Source organism: Pseudopipra pipra, chromosome 1, assembly GCF_036250125.1.
Source record: "Pseudopipra pipra isolate bDixPip1 chromosome 1, bDixPip1.hap1, whole genome shotgun sequence".
In the NCBI taxonomy this organism is placed as follows: Eukaryota; Metazoa; Chordata; class Aves; order Passeriformes; family Pipridae; genus Pseudopipra; species Pseudopipra pipra.
The window spans coordinates 54,148,433-54,163,850 of NC_087549.1; the positions used below are offsets into that span (position 1 = coordinate 54,148,433).

Below are 15,418 nucleotides of genomic sequence, written 5' to 3' on the forward strand. Positions count from 1 at the left end.
TCATGTCTGTCTTCAAACCCTGCAAATGGCTGAATCCAGATTCATAGCTTACATCAGACTGATGTAAGCTATAAAGTAGCCAGACTACTGTGTGAAACACTAGAGTTTGTTTAAAAGTTGGAAAGTTCCCTTGTTTGCCAACTGCTGCTTCCAGTATTGTTTTCTTAATTTCTAGTAGCACTCTTCAGACTTCAGAGACCCCTGTTTGTAGTGAGGGAAATAGTAGCACAGTCAAGCCTATGATGCTTCATGACTTCCGAGAAGATTCTTTCAGCAGTTTTATTAGTAACAGTCTCTATGGAAGATAGCAGCAGTCCTGTGAAAGAGACCTCAAGAACTATCACCACCTTTATCATTCACTGAAAAAGTCAAGTCTTGGTCTAAGGAAAATTTTTTAAAATAAAACCCCTCACCCACACTTGACTGCAATGAGCTGACACAGGCAGTACAGTAATAATGATAAACTTTATAAAGCAAATTGTCTCTTATTGATGTGCTGCAAAGCACTCTAGATAGTCTCAGTGCTCAAATTAAACTATAAAAGATAATAGAAGAGCTTATAAAGTTTCAGCACAGTGAGTGATTTGTTTGTTTTAATCATGTGAGCAGAGGGCATTTGCCTAGCATCTGCAGCATTCCCAAGGGGAATAGGTACAGCAGTTACATTTGACAGTTTCACTGTCATTATAGAGGTGTGCTTTTTTTGCAGCTATGTTATAGTGTACTTTGTAGATTGTAAGTAAGTTTTGAAGTTAAAAACTTCGGTAGGGAAACAAAACTAAAAGTTTACTGCTGCTGTGATTCAGCTGGTTGCAGAAATATATGCATTTGTTTACATAATACGTTTGGAAAATAGTTGAGGGCCATGCCTTTTTAGTGACATCCATAATCTTAACATAGTTCTCTACGGACCACATGGCTGTTACAAGCAGTGATGTTTTATTGATGAGCTCATCCGAGGAGCCAAGAATCAGTTGGAAATAGAGACAGAGTGATGCTCCTCCATTTCAGATGATCTTTTTGCCTTCCCAAAACCAAGTATAAGCGAATGTTTTTTGACAAGTGGCTGATGGCCACCTCGTGCTGTCACCCCTCAGCCACCCAGCCTTAACTTCCATGTGCATGCTTTCCTACAGAGCATGTATAACAGTGAAGTAGGGAATTTTTCATCCAGCTACCTGGAATAACAGAGAACAGTCTGAATTTTAAAAGTTAGATGTGAGGTATTACTAACAGATTTTAATTTCAATGCTGTGTGTTTATTTCCTGATATTTTTGTAGCTCTGCTTTCCCTCTATTCCATTCATGGATCTCAGCAAAACCACTTGGCGAGGACTGCATCGTATTGTTGTGAGGTTTTCTTTCAATGTAAATTAGTGTTCTCTTTAAGCAGAAAAATGTCTGCACAGATGCCATGAAGTGGCCTAAAAGAACATTTATTGCAGACATGGTGTACCTAGGGCTTTTTACAAAGACATTTACACGCAACTCTGTACACCAATACACAGACAATTTTCAGCAACTCTTTGCGTAGCTCTTGCAGTGATGAGAGGTTTTTGCATGTTGCTGACATATAAAGAGGCTGCAAGAAAGCTCCTCTGAATTGGGACAAGGAATGTGTATTCATTCATTAAGAGAATGAAAATAACTTTTTTTCCCCCTGATATCACCACTTGGCAGACTGTTCATGGGCTTTGAACAGAAAGATTTTTTAGATGAGGAAAATATTTCCAGTGTTATTTGTTTTTTTAATTTAGCAGCTTTGTCTGGTTTTTGAAGGAAGGATTAAAATAAAATCAGGAAACTAGACCCCTTTCTCACTTGTAGGGGTGGAGGTTTATCCCAGCTGTGAGTACTATCAACTTCTCTATAAAATGCTCTTGCATTGCCCAACTTCTCTTGTGTGTTTCAATTAATATTTGGCATTGTCAGTTCAGATTTGTTATAAGTGCAGTTTGGCGCCTGAATATGGAAGGCAAAGCATATGCGTGCAAAAAAGGCATTCAGTTGAAAACTGGAGTTAAACTGCATTCAGTTTTTGCCAATGCTGCTTTTAAGTTTGTGCTATTTTAATAGTTTCCTGAAGTGATAGTGTTACTAAAAAAATACCCCTCTGAACTGGCATGTTTGCTTCTAGCCACAATGTAAATTTGGTTTGGTTATTTGTTAAAAATCCACATAGTTCTCTCTGCAAATGCATATTTGATAATTTTTTTCCCTGTGAATTCTGTATGATTTTAATAAAAAAGCCCAGAGCCTTTTTTTAACTCTAAAATAATTGAAGAGCTTCATCATCTCATGAAGTCTCAACAGACAGAAAAAGGGGGTTCATCCATGTATTTTGATGTATAACATGATGTAACAGGGGCAAAACCTTTGACTTTTAGAACTGTGAAGATAGGTGACTGAAAATGGCCCATTACAGATCTGTAATGGGTACTGAATTAACATGCTGGGGTTAGTAGGTTTGGTTTTAGTTCTGTCATCATGCTAGGGAACAGATTTTTTGCATCGTTTTAGTTGTTTTTTCTTGCATGTTATTTAAAAAACAGAGCACCAATAAACCCAAGACAACGAGTGTTAAGCTAAAAGAGGTAAGAAGAGTCAGAAAAATGTCTAGGTAAATTGGGATTAGTCTTGCTAGCTTATGCATGTACTGGAGAGCAATTTATTCGTTCCATAAAATGGGACTCTGAAAAAAATTCTTCCATTTGCCATTGGCAGACAGACCTGGTGCAGTTCCTCTGGGGTTTTTCCCTCAGTGACAGTAGCCCTCGATGTTTGTCTGCTGTCCCAGAAGATAGGAGGGCAGGCAGTGGTCCCTGGGGTATGGTGTATATATCCCTTTGAGCCCGAGGTGGGATGGTGCAGTCAAGTCTGCGTGTCATTGCCAAGCGGAAGATTCCAGTTTACCTGTGGGTTCTGGGATGACCATCCTCCTTCAGAAACGTTTTCTGACACCTTCATGTTCCCTTAGGTCAGGGATATGAAGAAATACTGCATAGCCTTACAGAAAGGCAGTGCCATTTGCAGGATCAGAATACAGCCCCACGGATTTTGCATTTAAAAAGAACGCGAAGCATAGATATTTAGTTTGATGGTAATTAACTTTGAACAGTGTACTGAAGTATTTGGCACATTTAGAAGTGTTTTAAAATCAAGGTTTCAATTTGTTTCTGAGAAATTTCATAGTTAACCCAGTTTCTGCTCTTGATGCATGAGTGACTGGGTACCATATGATGAACTGTGTTATATAAGATGCTCAAATTGTTGATCCAAAATTCTAGCTATTTAACTCTTCTGGGATCTTAGTGTTTCTTGTTTTATTTTTGTCCTGTTTTCTCTTTTCAGTATTTGAAGTGTTGATATGAAGCCCTTTTCTGCCAGCGCTGTTAGCAGAAAGAACTTATGTACACCCATCTGCCTGTTCCTTGGGCATGGGAATGGGTTGCACTATCAGGAGCTTTTAACTGTGTGGTAGATTATTACAGGTGGGATTTTCCTGCTTTTCCCTCTGTTTCCTCTAAATAGGTTTGTGTCTTGCAGCAGGATATAGTGCAGTAAGAATCATCAGCATCGTTGGTTCCAGCTGCTTCCTCAACAGAAAAACTACATTTTATTTGGATGAGATTTGCTGTCTCTGGAATATTTTGAAAGGAAAACATTTTCTCCCTTTCCGTGAATCTTTCATGCCCAGATGTTTGGGTTTTTATTCTATTTTATTAATAAGTCCAATACTTTCTTAGCTGTAGGGCTGCAATGCAGCATGCAGATGCTCCTGTTAGAGAACATTCCATGATATTGGAAGCTTAATTATCAAAGGGACAAAGTCAGACTGTCATTATGTTTTCCACTTGTTTTAAAAGGAAAAAAAGGCAAAAAGTAGTCTTTTTTTAATAGTAAGACTGATGATAGGTTAACAGCTGGAAAATACAAAGCTGCAACTCTGGCTGAACAAGGAAGATAATGATTGTTCATCTGCAAAGATCAATTATTTTCTTCTAATATGAGATTGCAGTGTTTCCGTTTGTGGCTGTGAAGCTTTAATTACAGTTCATAATTATTTATAAATTGCAACTGTGTAGGCCCTTCCTATAGGAATCTGTGTTTATTGCAGAGAGTTGTGGCGGGGGAGAAGACTGACACGTAGGCTTGAAATACCACGCAGTAATCTTATGGATATTTGAACGTAAACTATGGGGTTTGTACTTAAAAGGATATTGTGAAACACAAAGCCAGAGAGGTCAGATTTCCCTAAATACATAGATAGTATGAGAAGAGAACAGTTGAATGGGATGTTTTCTTGAAAAAAACAAACCAGCCCAATTTTCTTTGATAAAAATACCAATTTTTTACTTGTTTAGTCAACCCCCCCCATTATTAAAGAAGGTGCTGTCAGTGTTGTGTTGCTGACAGACTTCGGTTCCATGCAGTTCCATACCTCAGTTGCATGCAGACATTGTGTATGAGCACAGCAAGAATGGTTTTAAAATACAAGGGTATATTAAAATATATCTGCTATTAAAAGCATTGTTAAAAAATTAGGTAAGGCATTAGGTTATGCAAACACACACATGGTGTTCTTAGAATTACAGTTGAAGTGAGCGAGTTGAAATTCTCTTACATTTATGCTAAGCAAGAACTTCTCAGTTTAGGGAATTTCACAGATTTAACTGATAACAGCAGTACTTCCCATGCCTTTATGCAGTTTGTTTATGTAAAAAGCTGTCCTCCAAGCACAAGAAAAAATAGCCTCTTTGCTTCTTCTATGTTGAATAATGAGAGTTTTGTAGAGAATGAACTGTGTAGTTCTCTGGAACATGAGATTTAGCCTGTCACCTCAGGATCCTGCTTTCCAGCTGTGCTCTCCCTGTGAATTTTTGTGTTCTGTCAGTAGTTTTCCAACAGATTTTTTGAAGAAGGCCAGGCTTAAAGCAGAGTATGTATTGTTGGTATTACCTGAAAATAAAGAATCATTGACCTGTTACTTAGTTAAAAGAGTTTCTTTGGCATGATTTTATGGTGCTAATAGAGTTGGTTTGGATTTGCATAATGATATACTCTCTCAAGAACAAATTAATCAAAACTCTGCTTTAGCATTTACTGTCTGTTTTACCAGCAACACCTCTGTTCCCTAAGCATTTTATAGCTCCTTAATCCACAGGTAGAAGTTATATGCACTTTACTGACAGGATGGGAAGCCTGGAGAGATCAAACAACATGCCAAGAAATATGAAGTCCAATGTACCAAGTCCAAGAAAAATAAAAGAAACGTTAACCCATTATTTTATTCCTTTCCTCATTTCCGTGTTGAAAGTTGGAGTAAAACTGTGGTGTTAGTTGTAACTAAGATTTGCTGTGGCAATTATTTATGCCCCATTGACTGTGGTCTTAGAAGTGCACGCATGTAAATGCAGAAGGAGCACTTTCTTCAGTGTTGTCTAGATTATTTAGTAATAAAGCAGAGTTCATTTTCCGTGGTCTGGCATGGGCAAAACCACCATGGACATAGGATAAAGTTTTGCTTGAATATGGCTTCTGAGACATATTAATCTAGTTATCTAGTGTCATTCAGAGGATAACATTCAAGTAGATGCTCTGGAAAGCAGAGCATGTGGAGACGATGTTGAAGCAATGGTTTGGGTCTCTGGATTGTTTAACTGAGTTCAGAGCTCAGCATGATGGAGATACTATTTAAATTTATCGGGTTTTTAAGATACTGGTCAAAATGGAGACCTGGTCTTAACAGATGCAAACAGGAGGTTAAAACTCTTTTTGCTTCACGTAGATTGTAGTTTAGTGTGAAAATTGAAACTGGTAGAGTATGGATCAGCAAACCTCAGGATTTTTCAGTCATCTAAAATCTGGTGCCGTTCTTATAGGAGAAATTTAATGTATTTGTTATAACAAGGGTCCTTTCTGGATATAGTCACACATCTTTTCAAGTTTTCTGCTATACTAAAAGTGAAACAGATTTATGCAGTCTTAAATAGTTTCTGCACACCTTCTTTAGGTTAGAAGAGGCATACACTGAATTGCACAGACTGCAGTTATATTGCAGAATGCCAAGTCTCCAGTGTCTCCCAATAGTGCTGGGAACACCCTGCAGCTGATGTGCTCAGTGCTGTCAACATTTTCTTCAAATTGAGTATTGCTTGTCTGGATAATGTTCATCTGTGTTTCTTCGTGCAGCACGCAGATGATGTTGGCTCCTGAGACACTGTCAATAAACCACATGAAATTCTGTGGCATGGCTTGATTCACAGGAAACCAGAACTAGCTTTGTGTAGTAATGTGTATAAAGTACTAGTGGACTTTTCTCTTATGGTCCTTGCCCTCCTGAACAGTTCACAGCAGGTGACTGATACAGCCTTCGAGAAAGTTAGAAAATTTTTATCAGTGGTTCTTCAAATAATATGGTGGCACTTTATGCTAATTCAATTGTACAATTCATGTTTTACTCTTTAGCAGAAGAGGGCCCAAGTGCATAGGATGCTATATCCTTCTTGAGAGTGGCTGAGCATGCTCACTTCCCAGAGGTGTATGTAGCAAACCCAAGTGCTGTACAAGGAGTAGTTATATTCTCCAAGATAGTAGTTTTGTTCTTCAGCAGCTTCCATGCCCCTTGAGTGGCTCTTCAGCATCAGTTCATTTTTCATTGCAGTTAGCACTGTTCTCTTCTGCATTTTGCATCTGTAAAAAGGAGCATTGTGTTGTGCTTTTTCATTCATACCAAACGTTTTGACAGAAATTGAAGTAATGTTGAATAACTCCTTCTATTAATCTCTGAATTTTCAGATTGCCATATATGTTTACTTCCACGGCCTACAATACTGTGGGAGGACTGTGCCATTCCATGTCCATAAGCTGCTTGAGATTTTCACATGAGAGATAATGTCTTCTGCATTTTCTTTCCAGAACAATCAGAGTACAGATGTTTCTGCCTTGAGAAACAAAGTGCAGCTTGGCTAGATCCACATAGTCTGCTTTTTATGAACAGAGTAGGTATGTTTGTTTGTATCTTTATTGTGTGTAATAGTAGTTTTGGGTGCTCTAACCAATGCAGTGGGAGAGGTTGGTATCATCTGTGCACCCTTTCTATGATGGATGTGATGCCCTCGCCCAGAAGTTGCTGTCAGTGGAAAGTGGAAGGCTGCCACTGGATCTGCTAGGGATGTTGGGTATATTTAACATATGTCATAATTGCTGCAGGAGAGAAGCACTGCCCATTTGCTTTTCTTATGCAAGGTGTGTCGGTGGTGATGGCAATAACCATGTGCTCCTGTTACACCTAAAAACCTAAATAAAGAGCTTGGGCAGCTTGCACTGGCTGATGGAAAGTTAGGAATTGTGTGATGCACACTTGGGAAGCAGAGAGCTTGTAAACAATATACAGTGATTATGTCTGTGTAGTGGGTTCTCAGGATGAGGTGAAAGGGAGCCAGAACAAACATTTTGTTGAATCTGCAGTGGGTTTCTGTGGGAGTGGAGAAGGAGAGAACTGTATCTTTCATCTTATGCATGGCTCCACACTGATAATGGTCTAACAGCAAATCGGCAGTGGCCATGTTGTGTTCTTCTAAGGTGTTACCTCCTTGCTCACACATCCTACATGGCACAGCAGAGTTAAATGAGTAACTTCCCTATCCTACTGCTGCTTGTCAGGGTGGTCATGTTCTGCAGCTGTGACTCACAACCACAGATTTTCCAGTGGTGCGCAGGGTTGCTAAATACCCTTTGGAGTGTAGCTGGATGTTGGATACTTGAAGTCTTGAGATATGCAGAATCCCCATGGTTTCTGGCAACTGCTCATTTCTCATACAAGTCACAGAAACACCAGTCAAAAACTTGTCATCTTTTTTTCAATCTGTTTAGTGTAATTTTTGCTATTACCAGCCATCTGCAAATTCAAATATTAACCCTTTGTTCCTCTGCAAAAATACTGAGACTGGATTCTGCTCTTACTACCTTGTTGTTATTTTGGCAAATAAAATTCAGAGCTCAGGTTTTTCTTTGACTGGTCAGGTTCATAGAGCAACATGATTAATGATTTCTCTTGACAGCTTCTGGTAATTATAGTTTTATTAAGGTCCAAAAATAAACAATACAGTCTTCTTATTTGCACTGTGAAACACGGCTTGTACAACTTCTCCCAATAATTATCTCATCCAAATCCAGTAGCTTGTCACAAAGATCTTAGTACTAAGTTTTCCACTGGGATTTTACTGCATTCTGCCAGCACAGCCATAGTAAAATGTATGGCTCTTTAGTTTGTTTGCCGAGATAGAAAATAGAGGACCCAAATTAATTATTTCACTTAACAAGATTAATGGAAGGAAATGTGTCATTCTCCTTTGTGTTATCAGTTATTTATAGGATTTTTTTTCATGTGAAATATACCTTACTATCTGATTACTAGAGGCTATTCACTTTGTCATGGAGCTACTAAACAGACCAATTTTTTTTTTCATCAGTTCAGTTTGTTGCTTCACTCCAAAAAGAAATAAACGGGAGGAAGAGGAGAAGTGTCTGTACCAAAACATTCATCATCGTTCTTTTAAACTGGACCTTGTCTGTAGTGTCTTTTGCAGTGGGTGCTGGCATTGGGGATATATTTTGCTTTATAGAACATTTTCTTAACAGGCTAGAAAAAACGCTGCTGGGGTTTGGCCGTATGCCCTCTTTTCAAGACCAGTTTCCTGCTTCAGCTAATGCAGAAAGACTACACTTCACTTTGGTTGTCCTCTGTTTGCCCCAATTTGGGGAGTGCTGTAACAAAAATGAAGTAAGAAGAAGCTTGGACACTATTCCTAAACAAGCTTAAGAGTATCTGAAAATATCTCTAGGAATATAAATACATATAACTTAACATACAAACTTATTTTGTATGTCACTGAAATACACCAAAAAAGTGAAATAAAGCAGCTGTTTGAAAAGTCACAACTGACCTGTACAAACATTGAAGGTAGAAAGTAAAAACAAATTATATGTGAGTATGTGTGTGTGAAAAAGATGCAATTAGATAAACATATTTTGAACATCTGGTTTTCTGTTTGATTTGTGTATGGTCTCCTGTGGAAGTCACCTTGAGTTTTTTAGTGGTCTTTGACTTATGGATTTTTCAAGAACCAGGATTCACTTAGCACTAATGCAATGCTATCTTGGAAGAAAGACAAAATATAGAAGTAAATAAAATAAATAAGGATCACACAGTAAAATGCAGGCCTTACCACTGAAAAAGATTAGGTATGATTGGTAGATATTAATACATCTAGTTTAAAATCTCTATGAGAAGCAAAACCAAGGCCTGGAAAACTTGGTAAGTACAAAAGAAGTTGGAGAGGTGAGCTATATGTGTGCACAAGTGCTACATTTTAAATTGCTTTAGCAAACTTTAAAATGTATTTTTAAAAACCCAGTTTTGTAACAACAAAATATTGCAAGTGTTTTTCCAGCCAGAAGAGATACCTTAAAGATATATCCAAGTCGATGCTGCCTTAACATATAGGAAGTATAGACATTACTTCACCTAAGTGTTTAAGCATGTGAATAGTTCAGTACTTGTCTGGGCTTCAATGAGATGACTTATTTCCTTGAATTTGGAGACATGCTTAAATCTCCCGTTGAGCTGGAGTCATGCTGCCAGCTCAGCCTGCCTTGCTTCTGTCCTCCTTTCATCCACGGAGAGGGTCGGTGCCGGCAGCATCCGACCTCCCTCTGGGGTCTGCCCTTGTTGGCACCTGCCTTCTGCAGCAACCACAGTGAGAGCAGGGCAGGGTAGCTCAAGCTCTCTCCCCTTTTACTCTTCTTTCACCTGAAAGCCAGAAATTCAAGCACAAGTCCTCCCTTGATTAAATGAAATTAAACCACTACTCACAAGCTGTTCAGTAACTTTCTCAAAAATGTTAATGTGTGGGCTTACTCTACAGATAGTCCTGTTAGGAAATGTGTTATACACCTTAGTGAAATGCTGTACTTTAGCATCCTAAAGGATGACAAGGGCTATCGCAGGAAATGCTTCCCATGGCTGTAGCCCCTCTGGCAGCATATCCGATGAGTTCTTAATGCCTGTGTGAGAACCAAAAGCATGTGGCCAGAGAAACAGACTGTATATAGAGAAAGGAAATGGAAAAAAACCCCAGTCTGTAGCATTTGCATGTCAACCAGTGCTTTTGAGTTTTTCAAGGCATTACAGAAATATCAGTATTGGAAAAAGCAGTATTTCACTTCTTCTTTCAGTACAAGTTCCTCCAGGCTTGGTCCTGGCTGATGATTGCACAATACTTCATAAAATGCAGATATTAACGCAGGATTTAATTGTACTCTTTGCTTACTTTGCTCTCTCAGATTCTTTTTTACAGTGACTCTTTATTAATGCTGCATCTTCATATGTTTAGAAAAGAGAAATACCAGGTTTACTAGCTAAATATACCATGAGAGTATGGTCACATAAGGTGTTAAATAGTCAAAATATTTGCTGTTTGCAATTTATGTGAGGTTCAGATGTTGGTGTCTTTCCCAGGACCAAATCTGAGAAAAGCAGAGAGGATGAAAACAAATGGATTTGATTTTTCTCTAGGTATTCCATCATGTAAGTGCATAATAGCTGAAAATCTTTATAGCACAGCTACATATTGATACAACACAATGGCTTGCTTTGGTTTGCTTCTGAGACTCATGTAACACTGCAGTGGATGAATAAAAGCAGAAGTGGAAGCAGAGTTCCTGTTGCAATTGGAAAGGAGGCAACAGATGGAGCAAAGTGAAAATCTCTGGTCTTTCTAGTCCTCATTTTGTCTTGCTATCTAATCAGTATAATGGGATGTGTTCTCACTGGGGTCTCTGCAGGTTGTGAAAAATAAAAGTGATATCAAAGATCACACCTTATTATAGTTCTACCAGTACTGTTTATTTTCTGCTCTCTTTTTCAGATACACATTTTCACTTTTCGACCCTTTAAGCAAGTTGGTTTAGCATTTTTGCACCACGCTAGTATAAAAGGATAAACACATAACTTCACTGGAGCTGGCTGAGCCACACTGAAATGTGTCAGCAGAGGTCCTGACCCATTCCGTGCATACAAACATGCCAGTCTGTTAGGAAACAAACACAAACTTCCTCCCTTTAAACATAAGCTCAGCTTTAATGGAAAATTTCTGCATAATGTGAAGTACAATAGAAAGGTCATAGCTCTACATGCTGAATTTGCTGTTTTCCTGATTTGCTGTGGTATGGGCTGGGCTGCTTTGTCGTCTGAATGCATTTGTAATCTGAGAAACTTGAAATTGTTGTGCAAATGGGACTGATTAAAGTCTGCCTAATGAAAATTATCATTAAATAGCCTACATGGCTGTAAATATGAATTTTTTTATAAGTACTGAACTTGGTTTTGAGTTGTGATGAGGCCCAACAAGCTCCAGTTCCTTACATCCTGCCAGCCACCTCTGAGTTCATTATCTGCCAGAGGAGAAGAGTGCTTTTGCAGTGATAGAAAATGATCACTTAGGGCAATCAAGAGATATCAGTATCTAATTTCACTTGAGTCCTTAAGGGAGGACTTAAACGTGATGCAGTGCACTATCTTTTAAATGTTCAGGTCTGAATGAACTCTTTAAGTGTTTCAGTGTCCTGTAATGTTATTAAAATTACATCTTTCTGTCTGAAGAAGCAGTGGTTACTGAAATAAGTGTCATAGAGTTTCTTCAGCACTATTGGGTTCTTAACTAGTTCAGCAGAACAGTTGAAGATGTGGAAAATAATTATTCTTTTAATAAAATGTTAATTTTCAGGAAATATTTTACTCTTCTAAGAATCAGGATTTATTATATCTACTGCAGAGGTGTAACAATAGGAGAATTTCCCTGGATGCTAAGGTGTTAGTGCACGTCTTGTGAGCATCTCTAAGATGGGGAGATGATAATGTTGAAAATAGAAGGCATCAAAATTGTGGATTTGTAAACCAAAATCAGAAGTTACAAGACTGGAAATATGAATGCAAATATCGACCTGCTCTTATAAATATAGAAGAAACTTGGGCCTCTAGAGAAAAGCTTGGGAAATGAGTGCAGCATCCATCTGTAGCCATTACAGAACAGTTAGCACAATGTTAAGACTCAAAAGAAATATGTGCTGCTGTGTATGTATATTATACTTGCTCAATTGTATGTATTTTAGAATAAAATAACCTCATATGAAATGGTTATTAGTTGCATAGAGCACTTCAAAGGGTTGAAAAAGCATCTCAAGGACCTACATAACATTCAGGAATAATGGCATTTTAAGCACTATTCTAAAATTTTTTTGCAGTTTTTTTTTTGATAGAAGATACTACATGTAAAGGGTTTTTTTTTCTTTCTCCTTCTTAATTTCCACTTTCTTCTCTATTAGGTTGAGATGTTTGGGTAAGAAATTGGGAAAACATCTTAAATCTGTTCTGTAACCTCATTTGATTTGAATGCAAATTGCTAGATTTGAATACAAGTAACTAATCAGTCATTCCTGTGCTGTGTTTTGAGACAAAAACGCGTGTTCTTCAGTAATACTGGCATAACAAAATTTGAGGGAAAAAAAGGCAGCAACATCATTAAGATTCGTCTTTGATAGTAGCTAGCTTTCATTCACGGTGTTCTGAGGGAAATGACATTCATCAGGTGTCAGACTCACTTGGCTTCAGTGGCACACTTGAGAAGAGATCCTTTTTTCCCCCAAAGGCAGATTCCTAATGAAGCCCTTGAGGGCCAGCTGACTGTACCCCAAGGAGCATACAAATCCTCTCTGCAGTTATGGACCATCTGGGATATTCAGACTTAGCTTCAGGTATAAGCTAGTCTCTAGACCTTGCAGGTCAGGGTAAAGGGTGAAGTGGCTGGGTAGCAAGTGGTGGGTTATTCACACCTGCCTGCTGAGCTGGGTCTTGCACTGTTCTCTGAAGCAGCGGGTGCTGGGACTGGCAGTGACACTGGTATACTCTGATGTGGGCTGTTCCAGCTGGGGGACCTTGAGTCCAATCTGGCACTGCAAGCCCTGGCTGGACTTATATCTAAAATCAATTAGTAGGTCATAAGATCATCACAGATGTAGTTTCAACCTGACTGTGCCACTGAGTTGGGAGATAGCGAGCCAGGCATCATTATGTGAGGGAACAGGATGTCTGGGGAGTGAGCGGGTTCTCCTCCAAGTCCTCTTTTCTTTCTTATTTGTTTTCTAAAGTAATTTTCTCCCTAAACATGTGCCTATCTGCTGTTTGCCTTCACCCCATGAGACTAATTGTATCCTGGTTTTTAAAAACTGGTTGTGGAACAACCGTAGGTTTCAGTGAGCTGCAGGTATCCATGCTGTGCAGAAGCAGCAGTATCAAGAAAAACGTAACCACCTTTCTGTTGTGTAGCCTGTGGGTGTTTTTAGCCTTACCAAATGTCTGAAGGCATCTGAATTGCGTCATCTGTTTTACAACTGAGATTTTAAATAGATAAGCACCAGCAAGACATAAAAAGTTTGATAATCCACAGCAAGACATACAAAGGTTTTTAACCACAGAAGACTGTAAGAACGGCATATATAGTGTTGGCACACAGCATTCTTTTTTCCTGCTCCAGAAAAGGAGGGAAGCAGCTCCATGAAATGCTAATAATTTCACTGAGATTTTGAATAGACTAGACTTGAGAGCCTTTAGTATTTTTCCTTTTCCCTTTTAACTGCAATTTTGTTATTGTATTGCTGCCCCCATCTCTGCTAAATATGGCTTTTGAAATGTAAATCATATCATGTTCTCGGAGATGCATATGACACCCTCAGCACTGTTCCTCTTTGCACTTCAAAGAGCTGTGTGGTCACACTTTGCATCTCAGCAAAATCGCAAGATTTGCCTTCTGAAGATCTCCTTTAATGTGTACAATCAATCCCTGATAATGTATTTTGGGTTTTTGTTCCCTGGAGTCTGTTAATTTTAGTGTTGCTACAGGTCATCAGGAAACATAATCTCTTCTTTTTTAATTTCTCAGTGAGTGTGCCTGAGGGGACAGGAGCACAAGAGAGGAGAGACAATTGAACATCACCATTGGCCGAGACCTGAAAAAATGTTGCTGGATGAACACAAGATTAGAACTTAATTGTAAAAGAGAAAGAAAGTCTTGAGAGGCGATTTGCTTCATTTTCACATTCATCATGGCACAGATCCTCTGGCTGGCTGGTTGATGGAACTGTCCAACGCTTCCTATTTAGGTTCAGTGCAGATCCCTTCTGTGTACAAATCGAAAGACCTGGGATCAGGTGGTAACTGGATGGTGCCAAATATGGAAATGGAAAGAGAAATGGACTCTGACGAGCTAAGATGGAAGTGACTTGACAGCAACAAGCTCAGCAGTTGTCTCCAGTAAGGACAGGTTGAGACGGGAATCTCAAGCTTCGCTGGGAGAGCAGTATGCAGGAAGCTGGTTTTCAGGCCACAAATGCTTTCACAGGTAAGGATTTCTGTTCTAGTTCAGTTTACAGTTTTGGGACAGTATACTGGAGTTTAGAAAATAAATTGAATAAGTCCCGACTGTTGCTAACATCTTGTAGTACTTTCAGTTTAAATAATATTTTAAAACAATTCACTTGAAGACCAGTTCAACATTTGTATTAGCGTTGAGGAACACAGTTATCTAGGTTTCAGCCTTCTGAAATGGATGGCCACAAGCCTTAGGGAAGGTTTAACTCAGCTTTCCTCATTAAAGTACTCATTAACAGCTTAATTCTGAGTGGTCTCTTGAGTAAATATAAAATGTAATCTATAAAGTTGCTCTTGAGCTCAACACGGGAGTTTGGTGGGGCTGCAGGATGGACATGGTTCATATCCGGAGGCTTCTCAGTAACATGTCAGTGCTGAGCTTTATCTTGTCAGCCAGAACACATCTCTGGGCAGAACTTGCCAGGTACCCTCTCCTTGTACTCCCTCCTGCCCCACACCATTGACCTGCTGCAATGCTTGAACTGGCAAAACTGGAGGGTTTAAATGATAACTATTTCAACTGAATCTGATGTATTTCCCTGTAGATGTATTGAAAATAATGTAATGAGAAAGAGGATGCCAAGGTGATGTGTCCTTCTGAGGAAAGCTCCCTCTAGTGTAAAGTCTGCTGGAGTTCATTCAGTGCTTTAACAGTTTGAGATGGTTTCTGATTTGAGATGTGGGAGAAGGAGAAGAGGATCAGAAGATTCTGCTGCTTTACTTCCACGTCTGCTGGCCAGCTGAGATGCTGGGAGAAATGCGTAGAAAATCAACTGGATCAACTTGTTTTAGTAGGTCTAGATAATGGATTAGTACCACAGTGAAAATTAGTGATGTGCAAGATTTTTTTTTTTTTCTAATTTAAAATTTTTGCCTTTAGAAGAAGTTTTTTGGATTCTGGGTTGTATGTGTGGGAAGATCATTTTCTGT

The 15,418-nt window shown here is 38.9% G+C and overlaps 1 protein-coding gene across 4 annotated transcripts in view; it reads left to right on the top strand.

Moving 5' to 3' along the window:
* The window catches only part of LDLRAD4 (low density lipoprotein receptor class A domain containing 4), a 285,405-nt gene that overhangs the window by 88,104 nt on the left and 181,883 nt on the right, over positions 1 to 15,418 (top strand). For 3 of the 4 annotated variants that reach the window (XM_064657432.1, XM_064657405.1, XM_064657423.1), the window contains one exon: positions 14,001 to 14,459. In XM_064657432.1, the coding sequence (XP_064513502.1) occupies positions 14,420 to 14,459 (40 nt within the window). In that variant the 5' untranslated portion in view covers positions 14,001 to 14,419. Of the gene's footprint in view, positions 1 to 6,940; positions 7,006 to 14,000; positions 14,460 to 15,418 lie in introns of those variants that run through there. The other variant, XM_064657414.1, reaches the window with a different exon arrangement.